Here is an 18,966-nt window from a genome sequence, read left to right as displayed (position 1 = left end):
CATCTGAAAACAAACTCTGTACCCATTAAACAAGAACTCTCCCAGCCCTTGGCAACCATCATATTTTCTGTCTCTAGACTTGGTTCTTAGATAACAGGTATCAGTCTATTTAATCCCCTTCATTTTCCTAGCCAAAATTTACTTTTTGCATAGAATTCAATACAGTAGGATTCAATATGATAAGCACAAGAACTTAATACCAAAGTGGAAAACTTATTTTAAAATGCATAAAATATTATTTTTTACCTCCCTTGTAATTTTGATTGTTCTAGATTGAAATTTAATAATACGGGAATATATCATAAATGATGCACATGACAGCTAAGCCCCAGGATCGAGGCCGCCCTGCAGTGTTTTCCAAGCCCTTATGAAACCGCTGTAGAAATGTCAAAGTGGATGGAAGTGAAGATGGACACACTAATGCAAGACTTGACTTTAAACGGAACACATTTTTCTCTTCCTCATTCTTGAAGACCCCCTCCCCCCCACTTCACTTGTTTTTCTGTAGAATCTTTTGTTCCAAGAAGTGGATATCGATGTGTTGACACTTAGTAAGGAGACTTGGATGGCCGATGGCAGCACTAGTTATGAGACGACCTTGAACACCTGTGGAACGTGGCGGGCAGCACGGATCAGATTCCTTTAGCTACTGCTTAGATTCTGTATTTTCTTGTCGAACCCTCTCAGCCTCTTGCTCTGGGCAGGCTTGCAGTCCTGGAGGCATTAGCCTGCTGCCTCCTTTCCTAGGCAAAGTAATCATATACAAACATAATTCGGCCCCAGAGCACAGAAGTCGGTTTTGGACAATACTTAGAAGGGAAGGCAATCTTAAAACAACCTATCTCTGGGCCTCAGACTGAAGAAGGGGTGGGTTAGAGAAGGAAGTGTCAGTGCGTGTTAAATTGGAGCAAATCTGCGGATTCTCTGACCACAATCTTTCTAGGAGATCAACCTCCGAGATGCCTTTCTTAGAACTCTAGAAAGCGACCTAAGAGGCTTGGTACAAACTAGAAACAGACAAGTAGTCTGAGAAGTAAAATTTTAAAAAGAAGAGGGAAGAATTTTTAAAATTACTGTTGGGTCTTTCATTTGTCTTGAGGTTTCCCTTTTTCTGCCAGGGACCAACCTCGCGACCCTCCCGGTTTCCGCAGCCTCCGGGCGCACATACCTCAAGGGGATGGTAGGTCGTCGCTCCAGCTGGAGCGAAAGGGACTGCAACGCAAGGGACGGACCCTCTGCGGGGCCGAAGGGAGCGGGACTGGGCGGGAGGCGCGCACAGGACCCGGAAGTCCCACCCAGCCGAACGTCAGATGTTTCCGCTCTAGGGCTGTTCTCTGGGTGGGAGGGCCCGTTTGGGTGAGCAGTTGTGACGTCACCAGCCCTCGTCGGGTTGCTACAGCACGACTGCAAAGATTAGGCTTTTTGGCTGACCGAGGAAAGGGGAGTGTGGGTTCAGAGCGCTGGGAAACCGCTCCCGGTGCACGAAAGCTGGAACGTGGGGTCTCGCGTCTTGCCCCCACAGCAACGGTAAAACGGAAGTCCTACTCCCGCGCAGCCCGGCGTCTGGGCGGAAACGGCGTTCGTCGGAGTTGAGGCCCCGTACCTTAGCGCCTGGGCGGTGTCGGGCTTGGCTGTGCTGAGCTAAGGGAGCATCCTCAGCTGGTAAGAGGGAGGAGGGCAATTGGGCGCGTACCTCTCGCCGCGCGGGAGAGCTGGAGCCCACAGTCAGCCCTCACAAAGGTTGGGTTAATGTCTAGGTCTCCCGACGAAAACGTTCCTTTCCTTACCCGACGTTTGTCTGAAACATGGACAAATACGCCGCCTTCCAGGGTAGTACTGTTTACCTGGATCACAGGGTGCCTTTTTATTTCGGGACGCTGTGTGATGTTCCCAGTCTCTGAATTCTGATACACAGCTGGGCATAATATTTAAACACAAAACTGTTAATTCTCTTTCTCCGTAGTTGGGACGGAAATGAGACTCTTTCTCTTTCAGGTACTGATGCTGAATATGCCTTGTTAGCATATTAAAATGGCTGTGACTCAAAACGCCATCCCTTCCTTGTCGGAATGTCAGTGCCGCATCTGTGTGGAAATCCTAATTGAGCCCATAACACTGCCTTGTAACCACACGCTCTGTAATCCCTGCTTCCAATCCACTGTCGAAAAGGCAAGTTTATGCTGTCCTTTCTGTCGCCGCCGGGTCTCTTCGTGGACCCGGTATCACACCCGAAGAAATTCTCTTGTCAACATGGAACTGTGGGAGATAATCCAAAAACACTATCCAAAGGAATGCAAGCTTAGAGTCTCTGGGCAGGAATCAGAGGAGATCGGTGAGTAAAACCCAGCGTGTTTGTTGTGTGAAACTCAAAATTCTTTAAGTGAATTACCACTAATCCATTTGAGAAAAGGATTAAAAAGAAACCGACTAATATTTGTCTAATTTTTTTCTCCCCGATTTGGGTTGCATGGGCCCCAAAATGTTGATTGAAGTCGATAGCAAGATTGTGTTCATTGTAATAATGCCCAGGCTGCGTTCAATTGGTGTTAAAAATGAAAACAAAGAAACAAACCCACAAGAATGGCCCACATAGAGCCTTCAGTCATGTGAAAGTTACATAAATATCCACAGATCAGCAGTAGTCAGTACAGCAACATGAGAAGTATAGAAGGTACTGGATTGCTGTAGTGCTGATTCTTTTACTTTCATGTATTTTCTTTAGCCTGCTTGACTGTACATCTCCATTTATTTAATTCCTCTCTTAAGCATGCAACCTAATAAAATAGCTTTCAGTGACCAGTTCCATCTAGATCAGTCATTTTTATTTAAAGCTCTCCACCCTGTAGACTCAGCAGCTGTGTGCCCCAAGCTGAACATTTGACTCTAGCACACTTAGGTGATCAATAAGCCATGCAGTTTCTTGTCTAGGCTTTGAATAAGGTGCCTGTGCTCTGGTGTACTTGCCTTGTTTGGGGGGAGTTAACCTTTATTGTGGTAAATCTGTATAACAAATTTGCCATTTTAATGATGTTTTCAACAGTAGTTACACTTTATTAATATTCACATAGAATTGATACATTTACATTGTACAGTTCTGGGGCATCTGGCTGGCTCAGTGGGAAGAGGATGCGACCCTCGAGGTCGTGAGTTCAAGCCCCTTGTTGGGTATAGAGATTGCGGCTGTGACTCTCAACTCTTGAGGTCATGAGTTCGAGCCCCTTGTTGGGTGTAGAGATTACAAAACAAAAAATAAAAAAACCCAGACAATAAACACTTAAAAAGAAAGTGTACAGTGAAGTGGTTTTGGTATTTTATTATCAGTTTTTTTGAAGTTGTGGTAAAATATATATAGCATAAAATTTGCCATTTTAACCATTTTAAGTTACAGGTCAATGGCATAAATTGTCTTCACAGTGTATAACCATCACCACTATGTTTCCAGTTTTTCATCACCCAGATTCTTTTTTTTTTTAATTTATTTATTGTTTAATTTACATTCGAGTTAGCATCTAGTGCAACAATGATTTCAGGACTAGATTCCTTAATGCCCCTTACCCGTTTAGCCCATCCCCCCCTCCCACAACCCCTTCAGTAACCCTCTGTTTGTTCTCTATATTTAAGAGTCTCTTATGTTTTGTCCCCCTCCCTGTTTTTATATTATTTTTGCTTCCCTTCCTTTATGTTCATCTGTTTTGTCTCTTAAATTCCTCATATGAGTGAAGTCATATGATATTTGTCTTTCTCTGACTGGCTAATTTCACTTAGCATAATACCCTCTAGTTCCATCCACACAGTTGCAAATGACAAGATTTCATTCTTTTTGATTGCTGAGTAATACTCCACTGTGTATATATACCACATCTTCTTTATCCATTCATCCATCAATGGACGTTTGGGCTCTTTCCATACTTTGGCTGTCGTTGATAGTGCTGCTATGAACATTGTCATCACCCAGATTCTTTAACCATTAAGCAAAAACCCTACATTCTTCTCCTTCCCCACCCCTCCACCCCCAGTTTTTATTTACTCTGTCTCTATGAATTTGCTTGTTCTAGATATTTCATATAAATGCATTCATACAATATATGATCTGTTGTGTCTGGTTTCTTTCAGTTAAATGTTTCCAAGGTTATTCACAGTTGTGACATATATCAGTATTTCATTCCTTTTTAGATCCGGATAATTTTTCATTTTATGGATTATATTTTGTTTATCTCTTCATCCACTGATGGACATTTGAGTTGTTTTCACTTTTTGTCTATTTGAAGTAGTGCTGATATGAATATTCATGTATAAGTATTTGAATATCTTTCCAGTTCTTTTGTGTATGTACCTAGGAGTGGAAGTGCTGGATCATATAGTAATTCTAGGTTTAGCTTTTTGACGAACTGCTAAACTTTTCCCTGGTGCTGTGCCATTTTGCATTCTCACCTGCAATGTATAATGGTTCCAGTTTCTCCACACCCTCACCAACACTTATTTTCTGGTTTTTTGGTTGTTTTTTTAAATAGCCATCCTAGTAGGTGTGAAGTGGTATCTTAGTATCTGTGTCTTTTTAATTGTGGTAAAGTATGCATAACAAATTTACAATTCCCACTTTTTTTTTTTTTTTTTAAGATTTATTTTTGAGGGAACACAAGCAGAGGAGGGGCCGAGAGAGGGGAACAGGATCTGAAGTGGGCTCTGCGCTGACAGCAGTAAGCCTGATGTGGGGCTCAAACTCACCAACTGTGAGATCATGACCTGAGCCAAAGTTAGACACCCAACCAGCTGAGCCACCCAAGTGCTCCCGATTCCTGTTGTTTTTAAGTGTACACTTCAGTGCCGTTAAGTACGGTCACACTGGTTTACAACCATCACCACCATCCATCTCCAGACCAGTTTCATCTTCCCAAACTGAAACTCCATACCCATTAAACAATAACTCCCCAGTTCCTTCTCCTTCCAGTCCTTTTAACCATAATTCTACTTTCTGTCTCTGAATTTGACCATTTTAGATATCATAGTAAGTATTTGTCCTTTTCTATCTGGTTTATTTCACTTAAATGTCTTCAAGGTTCATCCATGTTGTAGCATGTGTTAGAATTTCAGTCCTTTCTATGGCTAAATAATATTCCATTGAATGTATTTACCACATTTTGTTTATTCATCAGTGGACGCTTGGGTTACTTCTACCTTTTGGCTGTTGTGAGTAATGCTGCTGTGAACATTGGATACAAATATTTTTTAAGTTCTTGCTTTCAACTCCTTTCAGTATGTACCCAGAAAGGAATTGCTGGGTCATATGCTAACTATATGGATTTTTTTGAGGAACTGCCATACTCTTTTCCATAGCAACTGCACTGTTTTACATTCCCACCAGCAGTATGCAAGGACTCTTTCATTTTTCCACATTCTTTTTTTTTTTTTAAATCCCCCCCTCGTTTTTCCACATTCTTGTCAACACTTTGCTACTCTTACTTTCTGTTTTTTTTTTTGTTTTTTTGTTTTTTTGTTTTTTTTTTAGATAAAGCCATCCTAATGAGTATGAGATGCTATCTCATTGTGGTTTTGATTTTCATTTCCCTAATGACTGATGATGTTGAACATCTTTTCATGTGTTTATTGGCCATTTATATATCTTCTGTGGAGAGATGTTTATTCTAGTCCTTTGCTTATTTTTAATTGGTTTATTTATTTTTTGTTGTTGAGTTGATGGTGTTCTTTATTTATTCTGGATGTTAACTCCTTATCAGGTATGATTTGCAAATATTTTCTCCCATTCCATAGGTTGCCATTTAACTCTGATTATGTAGTTTGATATAGTCCTATATGTCTATTTTTGCTTTTGTTGTTTGTGGTTTGGTGTCATATCCAACAAATCATTGCTAAGTTTCAATATCATGGAGTTTTTTCCCTGTTTTCTTCTAGGAACTTCATAGTTTTAGGTCTTTAATCTGCTTTGAGTTAAGTTTTTTTATATGATACAGGGTAAGGGTTTAATTTCATTTTTTTTTTTTACATGTGGATATCCAGCATTCCTAGTGCCATTTGTTGATAAGATGGCTGTTTTAAAGTTTTTAACTAGTAAGTCTGATGTCTGGACTTCCCCAAGAATGGTTTCTGTTAATTTATTTTGTTCCTATGAATCATCCATACTCTTTCTTGTTTCCTTGTATGCCTTGTGTTTTTTGTTTGTTTGTTTGTTTATTTGTTTTAGAATATTGGACATTTGAATATTACAGTATGGTGACCCTGAAAGTCAGATTCTTCCCTTTCCCCAGAGTTTACCTTTTTTTTTTTTTTTTTTTATTGTTGAAAGCTGTAACAGTTCATTGGTTTGCTAACTTTCCCAAACTGTTTTTGCAAGGACTATACCTCCTTGTGTATGGTCACCTAAGTCTCTGTGCCTTAACTTGTGCTCAGTTAGTGTTTTGACAGATTTCCTTGAATTTCAGGAGCTAAAAAACAACAACAAAAAGAAATGAAACAAAAAAGTGCCTTTTTGTCTTGGAACATGGGCTCAGTGCCAAGATGGTCCTTCAGCACTTAGCCAGGCTTGCCCTGAGCCTAGGGATCAGACCAAGATGAAGTTTGGACCTTCAACACTTAGCCAGGCTTATACTGAGCCTAGGGATCAGCCCAAGGTGAAAGTTTGGAGTCTTCTCACATGTCTTCCAAACATGTGTCTTGCCTTGGGTCTGCTGCACCTCCTCCAGAACCAGGGACCAGTGTCCCATTCTGGGAATGTGGATTTCCTTCTTCAAGACTGCCACTGTACTGAGGAGGAGGTGGGGAGAGAGTAAAACTGCCACAAAACTTTCCTACTATTTTGAAGTTGCCTTTTTCTTGGTTCATCATTTTCTTGGCTGCTGTTAACCTTTGATTGTTTTCCAGAGTTCTGACAATATTGGCGCTGATAGTTTCTGCTTGTTTTTTAATGTTTTTGTGGAGGGATGAGAGCTTGGAACTGCCTGTTCTGCCATTTTGTTGGCAGCACTCCATCAGCCTTAAGTGCTTTACCACTAAAACTGATGTTATTTTCAAGAATGCCCTTATGCTTGAAATTCTCCACATTCTCTTCTATATAAAGTCATTTTCTTTGAGGGAGATCTTTGGAGCTCTCGGTTCTTACGGCCTGCCTCTTTCCCTGGGCAAAAATCTGAGTCACTGCTCTAGAGCAGGAAGCAGAGACGATGGCTTACTTCTCTCTTTGTGAATAGGCTAGTAGGCAGACATAGTAGCCTCCAGTCTTCTTGGCTTGCCTGCCCTAGAACCTTTGCCCTATGAGTGAGTTGTGATGAGGGTGATGGGGCCCTAGTATTCTCTACCTGCTGTGCCTGGGGTCATGTTTCCCTTCTGTGAGTGGGAAGTGGATAGAGGAAGGTAGTCCACAGTCTCTCAGGTCCACTCACCTGGAATTCAGTCTCGGCAACAGTGAGCTGGAAAGGATAAATGCTGGCAGTTTGTTCCTCCTGAAGGGTTGCTGTAGCTCTTCACCAGGAGCTGGGGAGACTGGGAGCCCTGCCTTGGCACAGCCTCCCTCTTATATGGCTCAAGTGCCACAGATTCTCACTTTTCTTACTGAGATATAGTAAAAAAAATTTTGGAAGTATTTCTTTGCTGTATGCTTGTAGGGCAATTTCAAGGCATTTTATATGACCAGTGATTTATACCTTTCTCCGATTGAAAAACAGGTCTGCAGATCTCCTCACTTTACTGTTCTGGAAGCTGATCCTTCTTTGTTTTTCATGTAAATTTTTTTGAAATGTAACGTATATACAGAAGTATATAAATCATAAATTTGCAGTTCAGTGAATTTTCAAAGTGAAAATGTATATGTAACCAGCATTCCGGTCAAGACCTAGAACTTTCCCAAAACTCCTAAGTCCTCCTTGTGGCCCCCTTGCAGTCTCTGTTCGCTCGCCATTCCTGTAAATACTATTGTGATGTGTAACATCGTAGATTGCTTTTACCTATTTCTGAACCTTTTAAAAAATGGTATCTTGTGGGGTGCCTGGGTGGCTCAGTCAGTTAAGCATCCGACTTTGGCTCAGGTCATGATCTTGTGTTCGTGAGTTACAGCCCTGCATCGGGCTCTGTGCCGACAGCTCAGCCGGGAGCCTGCTTTGAATTCTGTGTCCCCCGCTCATGCTCTCTTTGTCTCTCAAAAATAAATAAACGTTAAAAAAATTTTTTTGGGGGGCGCCTGGGTGGCTCAGTCAGTTAAGCGTCCGACTTCGGTTCAGGTCATGATCTCACGGTCCGTGAGTTAGAGCCCTGCGTTGGGCTCTGGGCTGATGGCTCAGAGCCTGGAGCCTGCTTCCGATTCTGTGTCTCCCTCTCTCTCTGCCCCTCCCCTGTTCATACTCTGTCTCTCTCTGTCTCAAAAATAAAATAAAACGTTAAAAAACAATTTAAAAAAATAAAAATTAAAAAAATTTTTTTTTAAAAAAAGGAATCTTGTATCTTTAGCTCACCATTATATTGGTGAGATTGGTCCATGTGATTGGGGTTTCTTTATTTTCTTTGCTGTATGGTACTATGTTGTGTGGATATTAAATAGTAAAAGCAATGAAAAATTTTATGTCCATTTACATTAGGCATTTTAGGCTGTTATGAATAGTGCTACCATGAATATTTTTATACTTACATATTTTTTTAATATTTATTTTTGGGAGAGTGCAAAAGAATGGAATTCGGCGTATGAGTGAAAATAAATCCTTTACGTGCTAGATGAGAATCCATCCTTTGATTAAATTTCTAGTTTTGTTTCCCCTAAACCTGAGGATAAGAATGTTAATGTTTACTAGGCAACATTGCTTAATGAGAAAAATTATCCCCAGTTGACAAATTGCTTCCCTGTTGGAGGGAATTATAAATACTGATTGGGATATTGTGCTTTGTGCTCCTCTAGCATAGTGACCATTGTAACTGAGCATGTTCCTTGTGGGGAGCCTGTGCCTGTATTGTTGCCATAAGAAATGTTTGCTGCTGTGGAGAAAGGATATCTGGCTTCCTTGCTCTCATGTTCTTAGATTGATGCCAAATGTGGTCCTGTGGTCATTTTTGGAGTCTGAATGTTTAGTAAAGCCTAAGACTACCCCTTGGTGGGTGCTACAGGTAGGGTAAGCCTTAGGAGATATTGCCAGTTTTCCAAGTGGCTTTTACCAATTTATACTCCTGACAGTAGTGTATGAGAGTTGTAGTTGCACCACATTCTTGCCAACATTTGGTCTTTCTTCCTTTTATTTTTTCTCAAAGAAATTTTGGTAGTATACTTACTATTTTCAGCATTTTATTATGAAAGATTTTAAACATATAGAAAAGTTGAAAGCATTTTATAGTGAACTTTCATGTACCCGTAACCAGATATGAGAATATTTTACTGTGTCACAGCTCTTTCATCTATTCATGTCAGTCTTTTTTATTTTTTCATTTATTTCACTTTCTCTTAAATATGTAAGCATACATATTTTGAAGATCAATGTTAGTTTGTAACTTTTCTTTTAATATTAATTTACATATAATATGCAAGTCTTTTTTTTTTTTTAAGTTCATTTATTTATTTTGAGAGAGAGAGAGAGCAGGGGAGGGGCAGAGAGAGAGAGAGGGAAAGAGAGAATCCCAAGCAGGCTCTGCACTGTCAGCACAGAGCCTGATGTAGGGCTTGAACTCATGAACCGTGAGATCATGACCTGAGCTGAAACCAAGAGTGGGATCCTTAACCGACTGAGCCACCCAGGTGCCCTTGTAATGTGCAAATCTTAATCGTGCCTTCATTGAGTGTTCACATAGGTATAACCTTTTGTAACATGAACTCTTATAAAAATACAGAATATTACCATTACCCTTGAAAGTACTGTCATGTCCTTTCCAGTTAATCTTTCCCCTACCCTCAAGTCAACCAGTGTTTTTATTTTTCCCCACCATAGATGAGTTTTGCCTTTTCCAGAACTTCATATAAATGGAATTCTGTTAATGTACAAGAGTTGACATAACAAAGTACCACAAACTGGGTGGCTTAACAGAAATTTATTTTCCCATAGTTCTGGAGGCTAAAAGGCCCAAAATCAAGATGTCAACAGGAACGTGTTCTCTTGAAGGTTCTAGAGGGGAATCTGTTACATGCCTTTCTTTTAGTTTCTGGGTGTTGTTGACAGTCCGTGGTATTCCTTGGCTTACTGCTGCACAACTCCAATCTCTGCCTCCATAGCCATATGGCATTCTCCTGCTGTGTCTGTCTTCACATTGCTGTCTCTTCTCTGTGTCCCTCTCCTTTATTAAGGGCCCACCCTACTCCAGTATGAACTCAATTATGTTTACAACAAGTATTTCCCAATAAGGTCCCGTTCTGAGTACAGGGATTAGAATTTCAACGTATCTTTTTGGGGGATACAATTCAACCCACAGTAGTAATCATGCCCTGTATATTCTTTAGTGTAAGATTCTTTTACTTAGTATAATAATATTTGAGATTCATCTTTGTTGTGGGTACTAGTAATTTATTTCTTTTTATTTAAAAAAATTTTTGTTTTTTAATGTTTGCTTATTTTTGAGAGAGACAGAGACAGTGTGTGAGCGGGATTGGTGCAGAGAGAGAGAGACACAGAATCCAAAGCAGGCTCCAGGCTCTGAGCTGCCAGCACAGAGCCTGATGTGGGGCTCGAACTCACGAGCTATGAGATCACAACCTGAGCTAAAGTCAGACATTTAACCAACTGAGCCACCCAGGCACCCCAATTTCTTTTTATTTTTAAATATCATTCTATCATTTGACTGTATTATACTTTGTTGGTGGTTCTCCAGTTTATGGTGTCCCAGCTATTTCCAGGTTTTGGCTCTTATGAATAAAGTTGCTGTTATTAAAAAAAAAATTAAAAAGAAAAAAAAAGGGGGCGCCTGCTTGGCTCTGTCAGTTGAACGTCCGACATCAGCTCAGGTCATGATCTTGCGGTTCGTGAGTTGGAGCCCCGTGTCAGGCTCTGTGCTGATAGGTTGGAGCCTGGAACCTGCTTTGGATTCTGTGTCTGCCTCTCTCTCCGCCCACCCCTGCTTGTGCTATGTCTCTCTCTGTCTTCCAAAAATGAATAAATATTTTTTAAAAATTTTTTTAAAAAGTTGCTGTGAAGATTCTTATAATTTTTTTTTTTTTTTGTGGTCATATGTTTTCAGTTTTTCTTGGGTAAATACTTAGGAGTAAAATTGCTTAGAGCAGGTATATGCTTAGTTATATAAAAACCTATCATTTTCCAGAATGGTTGTATTGTCTAATACCAGCAACAGTGTTTGCAAATTCTGGTTTCTGCACATCTGTCTTAGTTTGGGCTGCTATAATGAAGTATATAGACGAGGTGGCTTAAACAGAAATTTATTTTTTTACAGTTCTGGAAGCTAGGAAGTCTAAGATCAAGTTACTGTCTGAGTTAGTTCTTTGTGGGAGCCCTCTTCCTGGTTATGGCTTTACCTGGTGGAAAGCTAGCTAAGCTTATTAGCCTCCTGTAAGGGCACTAATCCCAGTCAGGAGGGGTCTACCCTTCTGACCTAATTACCTCCCAAAGTTTCTACCTCCAAATACTATCCAGTTAGATTAAAGTTTCAACATAGAATTTAGGAGGTGACACGTTTAGTTCATTTACAACATGCTCATCAACATTTGGTGTTACCTATCTAACCGTACTGATAGATTTGTAGTCGTATCTCATTGTAGTTTTAATTAGCATTTTCCTGGTGACTAATGATGTTGAATCTTCATTGTTTATTGATGATTTATGTATCTTCCATTATTAAGTGTCTGTCTGAATTTTTTGCCTCAGGTTTATCTTTGTATTATTAAGTTGTAGGAGTTCTTTATATATTTTGGATACCAGTACTTTGCAAGTTGTTTTGTGAATATTTTCTTACAGGCTGTGTCTTGCTTATTCATTTTCTTAATGGTGTCTTCTTGATGAGCTGAAAACATTTTTAAAAGATTTTATTTATCTATTTTTTAAGGTAAACTCTACACCTAATGTGGGGCTCCACTCACAGCCTTGAGATCAAGAGTTGCATACTCCACTGAATCAACCAGCTAGGTGCCCTGTTGAGCTAAAATTTTTAATTTTCATGAAGTCTAATTAATAAACTTTTCCTTTTATGATTATTACTTTCTGTGTTCTGAAAACTTTATCTTCTGTAGTAATATAAAAATATTTCTATGTTTTTTCTAAAAGCTTTATAGTTTTAGGGACACCTGGGTGGCTCAGTTGGTTAAGTGTCCAGCTTTGGCTCAGGTCGTGATCTCACAGTTCATGGCTTCAAACCCCACATAGGACTCTGTGCTGACAGCTCAGAGCCTAGAGCCTACTTTGGATTCTGTATCTCCCTCTCTCTGCCCCTCCACCGCTCCTGCTCTGTTTCTGTCTGTCTCTCAAAAATAAATAAACGTTAAAAAAAATAAAATAAAATAAAATAAAATAAATAAATAAATAAATAAATAAATAAATAAATAAATAAAAGCTTTATAGTTTTAGCTTTTCTGTTTAGGTCTATGGACCATTCTAAATGTTGTGAATATTGTGTGAGATAGGGGTTGAGGTTAATTTTTTCCTGTGTGGATATCGCTTACTCCTGTACCTTTGTTGAAAAGACTTTTCTTACAAGCCTGTTTGGTTGATTTGTTGATTTTAATGTTAAAATTACACTGTTGAGGGGCACCTGGGTGCTCAGTCGGTTAAGGGTCCAACTTCAGCACCAGGTCATGATCTCACGATTCGTGAGTTCAAGCCCTGGATTAGACTCTCTGCTGTCAGCGCAGAGCCTGCTTTGGATCCTGTGTCTCCCTCTCTCTCTGCCCCTCTCCCTCTCTCTCTTTCTCCCTCTTGCTTTCTCTCTCTCAAAAATAAATAAACGTTAAAAAAGTTTTAGAAAAGACTTTATAAGAAAAAAAAATCTCACACTGTTGATTACTGTGGCTATATAGAAAGTCTTGAAGTCGCGTAGTGATAATTCTCCAACTTTGTAATTATTTTTCATGTTTGGATATTCTAGGTCCTTTCTATTTTCATGTAGATTTTAATCAACCTGTCAATTTCTACCAAAAGCATAGTGGGAGTTGATTTGGGTTGTGTTGAATTTTTAGATCAATTTGGGGAGAATTGACATCTTAACATAGAGCCCTTGTACCCATGAAAATAGTCTCTTTCTCCATTTATTTGGATCTTCTCTAATTTCTCTCAGTAATGTTTTATAGTTTTTCAGTGAAGACAATTTACACATTGTTATATGTTGAATTGTGTCTCCTCAAAAGATATGTTGAAGTCCTGGCCCCTAATACTTCAGACCTTATTTGGAAATAGCGTCTATAGAGGTAGTCAAGTTAAGGTCGTTAGTGTGGGTTCTAAGCCATTATGACTGGTGTCCTCTCTAAAAGGGAAAATTTGCACACAGAGACAGACACACAGTAAACCCACAGTGAGAACACTGTGTGAAGACAGAGTTGGAATGACGCATCTACAAGCCAGTGAACACTGGAGATTGCTGGTAAACCACTAGAAACTAGGAAGAGTCAAGGAACCCTACAGGCTTCAGAGGAAGATTGGCTGAACAAATTTAATTAGGAGAAGAAAACTTTATTTCCATGAAGATGTGAGCAGAGTCAAATAGAGTGATGAAAAAATATTTGTATAAACAGGTTAATTAATTGTTCGTTAGGTTTATTATGATTTTTGGGTTTGGTCCAGTATTGGACATTCAGTTCTTTGATTAATGTGGATTTTTCTTTCAAAATAAAGAGTATGGGGATAAAATTCCTTTAATGAATCTTGGCTGCTCAGGAAGAACACTCACTGTAAGACAGCAATATTAAGTGCAGTGGGAACATTTGAGTGCGTCACAACAGAAATTTGAGTTAACCAAAATTGCATAGTGTTGATAAGTTATTTCCAACAGATGGCAAAAATTGACTGTCATAGTCTAGTTTTAGCCCATAAAACTGATTTTTTTCAAATTCGTCATATACTTAGAAACTAAGAAATAGCAAATAATTGCACCTGGACGTTAGAAGCCTATTATGACAATTTTAATTTGTTGTGTCTTTGGTTGAGAAAGTTACTGATCTCAGTTTAGATTTACCTTGTATACAAATCAGTAAACTTTAAAAGTCTCAGTAGTTCCCTGGTTTTTTTTTTTCCTCTTTTTGAGAGAGGGAGCATGCACAAGTTGGGGAGGGGCAGAGAGAGCTGACAGCAGACAGCTTGATGTGGGGCTCGAACCTGCGAACCGTGAGATCATGTATGACCTGAGCTGAAGTCAGCCACCTAATCGATTGAGCCACCCAGGCACCTCTGTTTTGTTTTGTTTTTTAAATTACAGTTCTCTCTGCTTACTATAGAGTAGTTAAGCATCTTTTGTAAATTGTATGTTTCTTTGCCTATTAATGTAGTGTGTTTTTCTTAATCTGTAAAAGTTCTTGTTATATTCTGGACATTAAATCTCTATTGATTTATGTATTTGCAAATAACTTCTCCCAGTTTGTTGTTTGTTTTTAATTTTGTGATGTTTGTCATACAGAAGCATTTAAAAAAATTAAATCAAGTAAATTTGAAGATCTAATTGACTTTATTAAATGATTCATGAATCAGGCAGCATCTCATCTAACCAACAGTGGAGAGCTCCACTGAGCTGCAGGAAAGGAAAGGCAGAGAAGAGGCATTAAACAAACAAACAAAAAAACCAGGGGTGCCTGGGTGGCTCAGTCAGTTAAGTGTCTGAAATCTGCTTAAGTCATGATTTCACCGTCTATGAGTTCAAGCCCTGTATTGGGCTCTATGCTGACAGCTCAGAGCCTGGAGCCTGCTTCAGATTCTGTTCTCCCTCTCTCTCTCTGCCCCTCCCCTGCGCGTTCTCACGCATGTGCACTCTCTCTCTTCTCAATAAAAAATAAACATTAAAAAAATTTTAAAGAACACCACAATTTATTAGCAAGGACTGCAGTGTTTAGGCAAAGTTGTCCTCCTAAGAAGGAAGGGGTCTCTCAGGATACTGCCTACAGGAAATTACAGTTTGGGTAGTTAAAGGTTACGTTTGAGGGGGTTGAAGCTGAAGTTAGGTTAGATATTAAATCTTGATTTACTGATGTGGGACCTTTAGTGGCTCCATTATGGCTACTCTGTGTTTTTCTTTTTTCTTTTCTTTTTTTGTGTTTATTCCAAAGCCATTTTACTATTATTTATTTATTTATTTATTTATTATTTATTTATTATTTTATTTTAGAGGAGAGAGCACACAAGCAGGGAAGAGGGGCAAGAGGGAGAGAGAGAGAGAGAGAGAGAGAGAGAGAGAGAGAATCTCAAGCAGGCTCCACACTCAGCGCAGAGCCCCACATGGGTCTTGATCCCACCACCCTGGGATTATGACTTGAGCCAAAGTCGAGTTGGACACTCTACCGACTGAGCCATCCAGGTGCTCCCTGAAAAGCCATTTTAAATCTTTAAGTAAAAATCCAATGTTGCCACACAAGGTTAACAATGGGTGATTATCCAAGATGGTCTTTATTCTACAAAATGACCACAAAGAGCATGTGACTCTCTAAGTGGAAGGAAACAAGCCATCATTCCGTGGTTTTCTTTTTAACAGAAGTTTTGCTTCTTCTTGTTACTGGGTTTTTTTTTTTTTTGTGTGTGTGTGGTAAAATACAGATAACAGAAAATTTACCGTTTTAATTATTTTTAAGTGTACAGTTCAGCAGCATTGAGTACAGTCACATTGGTGTGCAACCATCACCATCCATCTCTAGAACTTTTTCATCTTCTCCAATTGAAACTGTACCCATTAAACAATAATTTCCCAATTCCCCCTTCCTCTAACCCCTGGCATCCACCATTCTACTTATGTCAGAGTTGAGTACTCCAGGTATCTTGTGTAAGTAACATTATAGTGGGTGTTTGTCCTATTGTGTCTGACTTATTTCACTTAGCATAGTATCTTCATGGTTCATCCTTGTTATAGCGTGTATCAGAATTGGCTTCCATTTTATGACAATAATATTCCATTGTATGTATTTACCACATTTTATTTATCCATTTATCTGTTGATAAATGCTTGGATTACTTCCACTTTTGGCTGTTGTGAATAATGCTGCCGTGAACATTGGTGTACAAGTATCTGAGTTCCTGCTTTCAACTCTTTTGACTGTGTACCCAGAAAGGAATTCCTGGGTCCTATGGTAATTCTGTTTAATTCTTTTGAGCAACCACCGTATTGTTTTCCATAGGGGCTGTACCATTTTACATTTCCACCAGCAGTGCACCAGGATTTCAGTTTCCTCATCTGCTTGTCAACACTTACTATTTTGTTTTATAATAGCCACCCTAATGGGTATGAAGTGGTATCTCTTTGTGGTTTTGATTTGCATTTCCCTAATGACTAGTGATATTGAGCATCTTTTAATGTGCTTGTTGGCCATTTGCATATTTTTTGGAAAAAAAAAATCTGAAGTCCTTTGCCCATGTTTTTAACTGAGCTTGTTTTGTGTTGTTCAGTTGTTGGAGTTCTTTGTATATTCTCGATATTAATGCCTTATCAGATCTATGATTTGCAAATATTTTCCTCCATTCTATGGGTTGTCTTTTAATTTTCATAATATTCTGGCTATTTTTATTCTTTATTAAGTGAACTCCTTTAATGATAAAAGGAAACAGTTTTCCTTTTCCAGTTGCCTACAATTGTTTAATGTTCACCACACCACCGCACATGTGCGTTTATGTGTGCGCACACACACACACACACAATTTCTGAGAACTTTGTCATCCACAGGCCAAATTTGGCCCACATCTCTTTTTGTAAATGAAGTGTTTTTAGAACAGAGGCACTGTACTCATCTATGTCAATGATTCCTTTTGCGCTTACAGTGGCAAGAGTTGAATTACTGCAACAAAGGCTGCATTGCCCACAAAGCATAAAATATTTATTATCTTGCCCTTTACAGAAAAAGTGTGCCCACCACCTAAGCTGTCACATCTGATATTACACTACCTCTCTACACATACCGTGTCTCCTTTATTAGAAATGCTATAATTAAAGTGCTGTCCCTCCTGGCTTCTTGCGCTTTGTTTATAACCCCTACTAATTTTTCAGGAGCCTTACACTTCTCTCTCCTGTATTTCCCACTGTATTGTCTCAGATGAATCCTCGTCAGCAGCTAAAATAAGAATTTAGTATACTTCTTTGCTACTGGTAATAGAGTTGCATTACTGTTTTTAGTTCCTCTGTTGCAGAATTTGCAAACTACTGGCCTGCAAGCCATGTAAAGGCTACAGACATGTTTTCTGTTACCCATTCAGTGCCAACATTTAAAATTTAGAGATTTTACACTAACATATAGATTTCTGGATTGTCTTGAAAAAATCAGAAAATATAACAAAGACAGACCTAAGTTTCCTGGTGGCAGTAGTCAGCTGGAGTTGAGTAACAGCTGCTCCTGTAAATAAGCAGTTGTGTTCTCTTTTTCTGGATTCAACTCAAGATTATTTTTTCCTTCTTTGCATCTTAGTGTTTCTGTAGTCCTGTAGATTTGTTTGAAATGTCTGAGGATTCTTGGTTTTGCTTTCATATTTAAAAGTGAGGCCCTAGGGGCGCCTGGGTGGCGCAGTCGGTTAAGCGTCCGACTTCAGCCAGGTCACGATCTCGCGGTCCGTGAGTTCGAGCCCCGCGAGTTCGAGCCCCGCGTCGGGCTCTGGGCTGATGGCTCAGAGCCTGGAGCCTGTTTCCGATTCTGTGTCTCCCTCTCTCTCTGCCCCTCCCCCGTTCATGCTCTGTCTCTCTCTGTCCCAAAAATAAATAAACGTTGAAAAAAAAAAAAAAAAGTGAGGCCCTAGAATAAAACTCCTTGTGCATACATTGGCATTGGTGACTGGCAGATAATGTTTGAGGTTAAACCTGGCCATTATGCTTTGCTGTCCCTGAGTGCCAAATTTTAGAGGGCTTTGCTCTTGGTCATCACCTCTCATATTAGCTGCACTGGCTCTGTCCAGACAATTTAGTTTCTTTAAAAAATAACTTTTGTTTGTGATATGTACACTTAATATCTAGGAAGAAATGCCTACCAACCAAGTATTCTGATTTAACAGATTATAAACTTTGAATTTCCTGTCCTACACTCATTCATTCTGGTCTCTATTATGCATTGTGGTTTTGAGCCTGAGCTGCCTTTCAGGTATATGGGGCAGGTCTCGCACTTCCAAGGGTTGCATTTTTCTTCATTCTGCTATATAAGTCACCTCTTTTATATCAGCCTCCCATTTTGTAGAAATTTATTAAAGTTTCTTTTTTACTGATGGACCCTTCCCCTAATCTCTTTGCTGTTGTAGGATTACTTTTTAAAACTGCTTTCACTGTTATTTTAACAGATTCTAGGACAGGAGTTAAGTATATGTACTTATGTGCCATTTTGAACCAGAAAATCTATGGACTTTTCTTTTAAAATGGAATTCTGTAGAGAAGATACTGCTATAACTGTTAATAATTGTACATTTAATATCACATTTTCAGGTTAATATAGGTTTAATGAAAGACCAAAGCTAGCCATAAAATTCTTTGTTGCCTATAATATTGTTTTCTTCCTTGATCTCTAACAGTTGATGACTATCAGCCAGTTCGCTTATTAAGTAAACCTGGGGAATTGAGAAGAGAATATGAAGAGGAGATAAGCAAGGTAGGTGCTAAATAGTTACCTTTTTTGTTTTTAAGTTTATTTATTTACTTTTAGAGGGAGGAGCAGAGAGAGAGAATATCCCACGCAGGCTCTAGGCTGTCAGCGTGGAGCCCAACATGTGGCTCGATCTTAACAAACCATGAGATCATGACCTGAGCCCAAACCAAGAGTCGGGCATTTAACCAACTGAGCCACCCAGGTGCCCTAAATGGTTATTCTTTTTTGGAAAAATTCTCTGCTGTGTTTTCAAGTTTAGATTTTACATACAGTTTTATGTGCCTATGTAAATAATACAT

General features: G+C 39.3%; 1 protein-coding gene across 1 annotated transcript in view; it reads left to right on the top strand.

Annotated features, from left to right (window-relative positions):
- The first annotated feature begins 1,305 nt into the window (after window positions 1–1,305).
- The window catches only part of RNF168 (ring finger protein 168), a 39,789-nt gene continuing 22,128 nt past the window's right edge, over window positions 1,306–18,966 (top strand). The window contains exons 1-3 of the mRNA XM_045502465.1: window positions 1,306–1,662; window positions 1,996–2,332; window positions 18,594–18,670. Coding sequence (XP_045358421.1) covers window positions 2,032–2,332; window positions 18,594–18,670 — 378 coding nt within the window. The 5' untranslated portion in view covers window positions 1,306–1,662; window positions 1,996–2,031. The remainder of the gene's footprint in view (window positions 1,663–1,995; window positions 2,333–18,593; window positions 18,671–18,966) is intronic.

This window comes from Leopardus geoffroyi, chromosome C2 (genome assembly GCF_018350155.1).
Source record: "Leopardus geoffroyi isolate Oge1 chromosome C2, O.geoffroyi_Oge1_pat1.0, whole genome shotgun sequence".
NCBI lineage: Eukaryota > Metazoa > Chordata > Mammalia > Carnivora > Felidae > Leopardus > Leopardus geoffroyi.
The sequence above is the reverse complement of the archived record's forward strand: the minus strand, read 5'-3'. Positions and strand labels throughout refer to the sequence as shown.